At 42.8% G+C, this 4257-nt stretch overlaps 1 protein-coding gene across 2 annotated transcripts; it reads left to right on the top strand.

Annotated features, from left to right (window-relative positions):
• The first annotated feature begins 1980 nt into the window (after positions 1-1980).
• TCEAL7 (transcription elongation factor A like 7) lies at positions 1981-4108 on the top strand. 2 transcript variants are annotated; one of them, XM_006736604.3, is made up of 3 exons: positions 1981-2095; positions 2728-2795; positions 3151-4108. In XM_006736604.3, the coding sequence occupies exon 3, from the start codon at positions 3165-3167 to the stop codon at positions 3465-3467; it is 303 nt and encodes a 100-aa protein (XP_006736667.1). In that variant the 5' UTR covers positions 1981-2095; positions 2728-2795; positions 3151-3164; the 3' UTR covers positions 3468-4108. The 2 variants fall into 2 exon arrangements, with proteins under 2 accessions (XP_006736667.1, XP_030887390.1); XM_031031530.2 differs by having other exon boundaries at positions 2688-2795.
• The last annotated feature ends 149 nt before the right edge of the window (positions 4109-4257 follow it).

Here is a 4257-nt window from a genome sequence, read left to right as displayed (position 1 = left end):
AGATGCAGAGAAAGGGGGGGTCCCTCTTGCACTGTTGGTGGGAATGCAAACTGGTGCAGCCACTCTAGAAGATAGTATGGAGGTTCCTCAAAAAGTTAAAAATAGAGCTACCCTGTGACCCAGCAATTGCACTACTGGGTATTTACCCCAAAGATACAAACATAGTGATTCGAAGGGGCACATGCACCCTAATGATTATAGCAGCAATGTCCACAATAGCCAAAATATGTAAAAAACCCAGATGTCCATTGAAAGATGAATGGATAAAGAAGATGTGGTATCTTTATCCATTCTATATAGATATAGACATATAGATATATAAGAGATAGATATTGATATATCTATTATACATGTGTAATATATATACCAATATATATTATATGTAGAGAATGGATAAAGATATCACATATATAACCAATATTCATATATATATATATGCACACACACACACACCATATATATAATGGAATATTACTCAGCCATCAAAAAGAATGAAATTTTGCCATTAGCAACGACATGGATGGAACTAGAGGGCATTATGCTAAGTAAATCAGTCAGTCAGAAAAAGACAAATACTATATGATTTCACTCATATGTGGAATTTAAGAAACAAAATAGATGAACATAGAGGAAGGGAAGGAAAAATAAAATAGGAACAGAGGGAGGCAAACCATAAGAGACACTTTAGGGAACAAACTAAGGGTTGCTGGAAGGGAGGTGGGTGGGGGGATGGGGTAACTGGGTGATGGGTATTAAGGAGGGCACTTGAAGTAAGAGCACTGGGTGTTGTATGCAAGTGATGAATCACTGAATTCTACCTCTGAAACTAATAATACAGCATGTTAATTAAATTAATTTAAATAAATATTTAAAAAGAACACATTCCTCTTTCTGTTGTATATGTTTCAAACTAACATATCAACAATAACTAATCCACTTAGATTAGTACCAAAATCCTTAACAACAAAAAATTTGGTAATATGGCCAGTTTCTGTTAGTCCTAATTCCTCAGTGTGGCTGAATGAGGTCTAAGAAAACATAAATAAGATGACGGTGTCTGGGAGAAATGAAAAACTATTTGATTCTCAATAAGAGTATTGAGGAAAGGTGGGATCTTTTGGATACAGGAAATAAAGAAATAAAACTGCATAGTACAAACTGAGAGAGCATGATACTGAGATCAAACTAGCAGTTTTATGACTGATTTTTGAGATCTGAAAGTCTAAGGGCAAAGTGCTGTTGGATTATGGCCTCGGTAGTTCACCTAACGAAAGGGCTTCACTTGCCTAGGGGCTCCTCAGAAGGGTAGTAGCCTCCAGTTGCCCTGTATGTTTTAAACTTCCAAAAATGTGTCTGCCTGGAGGGTCTATATTTATCTAATGACTCAGCAGCAGAAACAGGTGGCTGGGTCTTTTTTCCCTCTTATCCTGGGGCTTTTTTATTGTTATTTTATTTCTGATTAATAAAAGAATATAATAAATTGATGGAAAAAATGGAAGAGTAGGAAATTATCAGAACAATAGTAAAAAACCACAATCTCAATCATTACTTCCTTTCCTAATTTACCCCACCCCCTCTAATTTGATTTCAGGAATTGAACAGCAAGGCAAATGGTGGCTATTTGTGACTGGGGAGTGGGTGGGCGGGTGGAGGGAAAACAGCTACATTCCTGTTGTTCTAGCTTAGAAGAGGATGAGTAATCCTCTCAACACAACCACTAACAAGTAACAGTGGTTAATATGACTATAGGAAGATGCAGCGCTTCTCTGGTAATCAGAGAAAGGCAAATTCCAGACACAGGGAGAAGGGGCCACTCTTGACCTCTGGAATTAGCAGTGACAAAAGTGAGTGACAGGGCCTGGTGTCGTGGGGAGGTGGGAGGTTGGAAAGTCGTTCCACTTCTGCAGCACAGCTGGTGGGAGGGGAAAGTGGGGACCAGAGGTGGAGGATGACATAATCCTCACGTGACCAGGAGCTGCCGTGAAGTCCTTATATTCCCGGGCTTCTTTCTCCTCTGGGTACCAGCCCCTTACTGTCCTGTAGGCGTTCGTGCTTGTGGCCAAGAGAAGGACTTAAATTCCTTAAATCTCAGAAGGTTGGTTTGAGGAAACCGCTGGGACCCCTGGGGGTGGTAGTGGCTGAATCTAGTGACTGGAATAGGGCCAGGCTCACTTTGCCCAAATCCCTGCAAACTCGTTGGGAGATGATTGTATTTTTTAAAAGGACGGTGGGGGGAGTAGGTGGAAGTCTCCTGAGAGACACCCACAGATTTAGTGATAGTTTAGAAATAATCGGCTTCTCTCAGATTGGCAAGCTTTCCGTTTATCTTCCTCTTTCTCCAATTCCGTTGAGGAAATGAGGTGTGGACTGTTGTGTGGGGAACGGCTAGAATCCTGGGGTGGAGGCAGAAATTTAGACATAATTTGAAAATATTTCCTCTCATTCGGTGCCTGTCTGTGGGTCATGCGGGGGGGGCGGGGGGGCCGAGGGGGCCGAGGGGACAACAGCCCTCGCAATGACTAGGCCAGAGGGTGAGGGGTGGGGGGGGTGTGGAGGCAGGGATCCAGGAGGAAGGGATAGGGACACGAGGGGGAACCAGGAGGTAGGAAATTTGGGGCGACGACGGTTGTGAGGATCCCGGACTCAAGATGATGAGTGTCTTGTCTCTGGGGCTGGTGGATCCACAGAGAGCTCCCTCCTCCCCGCCCCCTTCCTTTCTGTCTCCAGGTCCAAGGGTCTGTATTCACAGACATCTCGAGGCAAGAAAAAGAGGAAACTATCCCGAATCCTCACAGGTGAGTGTGAGGGAGGCACTTAGCCCAGGTCTCTGAGGGTGGGAGTTGGGAAGGGCGGGAGCTGGGTAAAATTTGCGGCCTCACAGCTCAACCACCGGTCAGCTCCCTTTCTCCCGCGCGCGTCAGAGAGGCCATTAGCCTTGTATGCTGGGGAAATGGTGGGTTGCAGAGGGAGGGGAAAGGAGGCGGAGTGGTGGGGGTGCGGGAGGAAGGGGCGGCATCTCGAACTTCAGAGGGCTGGACCTGTGTGGCAGGGGTGGGAGATTAGGCGAGTATCTTGCTTCAAAGAGAAACTGACAAACCTGAATCAAAAGAAACGAAGCAATTTGCTCTACATTTTCTCCCCGGACTTAAGCTGGAAACAACATCATGCAAAAACCCTGCAAAGAAAATGAAGGAAAGCCCAAGTGCAGCGTGCCAAAGAGAGAGGAAGAACGCCCCTATGGAGAATTTGAACGCCAGCAAACAGAAGGGAATTTTAGGCAAAGGCTGCTTCAGTCTCTCGAGGAATTTAAAGAGGACATAGACTATAGGCACTTTAAAGATGAAGAAATGACAAGGGAGGGAGATGAGATGGAAAGGTGTTTGGAAGAGATAAGGGGTCTGAGAAAGAAATTTAGGGCTCTGCATTCTAACCATAGGCATTCCCGGGACCGTCCTTATCCCATTTAATGCATTTCTCCCCTGAATTCAACTATTTTCTGTTATTAATATTACCACCAGTGGCTTCTTTTTGTCTGCATTTTCTTGCTAAATATTGCTACCATTTTACTCCTATCCTTCAGTGTTCCTTTGATTTGCATATGACTCCTGTTACCAACATCTCATCTTTTGACCATCTCACTCATTTAATAAGGATGTTTCATTCATTTGCATGGGAAGATGCTCATTTATATTGTAAAGTGAAAATAGTAAGTTGCAAAACAGTGTGTGTGTATATGTGTGTATATATGTATATACATATACACACTTTATATGTACATTTATATATGACAAAATGCAAAAGAAAAAGTCTGAATTATTATACACCGAAAGGTTAACAGTGAACCTCTGTGTGATCTGTATTTTATTTCTTTTTTGGCTATCTGCATCTTCTCATTTTCCACAAAATGAATATATATGTGTGTGTATGTGTGTGTATTGTGTCACAAAAAGAAAAACGAAAATAAACAGACACAAAAAAACTTGTCAATCACCTTTGAAGGGCAGTAAAACAATAAACTTTTGACAACAGAACTATAAAAAAGAAATGTAAACTTCAAATTACCTCTGGATCTCTTAGCCAGAGGAATAAAACTGGCAATTATTACAGATCTACTTGCTTAAGACTCCGTCTTTTTCACGGGGAAAACATTTGCCTCGCAGGGCTGCTGTCAGGAAGAAAGAGGTGACTCCGAGCTGTGCTTGGTTACCCTCTGCGCATACAGAACCCCAACCCACCACAGAGCATCAGTTATTGGAG

The sequence above is a fragment of the Leptonychotes weddellii genome, unplaced genomic scaffold (assembly GCF_054177405.1).
Source record: "Leptonychotes weddellii isolate Sample4059 unplaced genomic scaffold, ASM5417740v2 HiC_scaffold_10063, whole genome shotgun sequence".
Lineage (NCBI taxonomy): Eukaryota > Metazoa > Chordata > Mammalia > Carnivora > Phocidae > Leptonychotes > Leptonychotes weddellii.
Note: the sequence above shows the minus strand (reverse complement) of the source record. Positions and strands in the feature narration are given on the sequence as shown.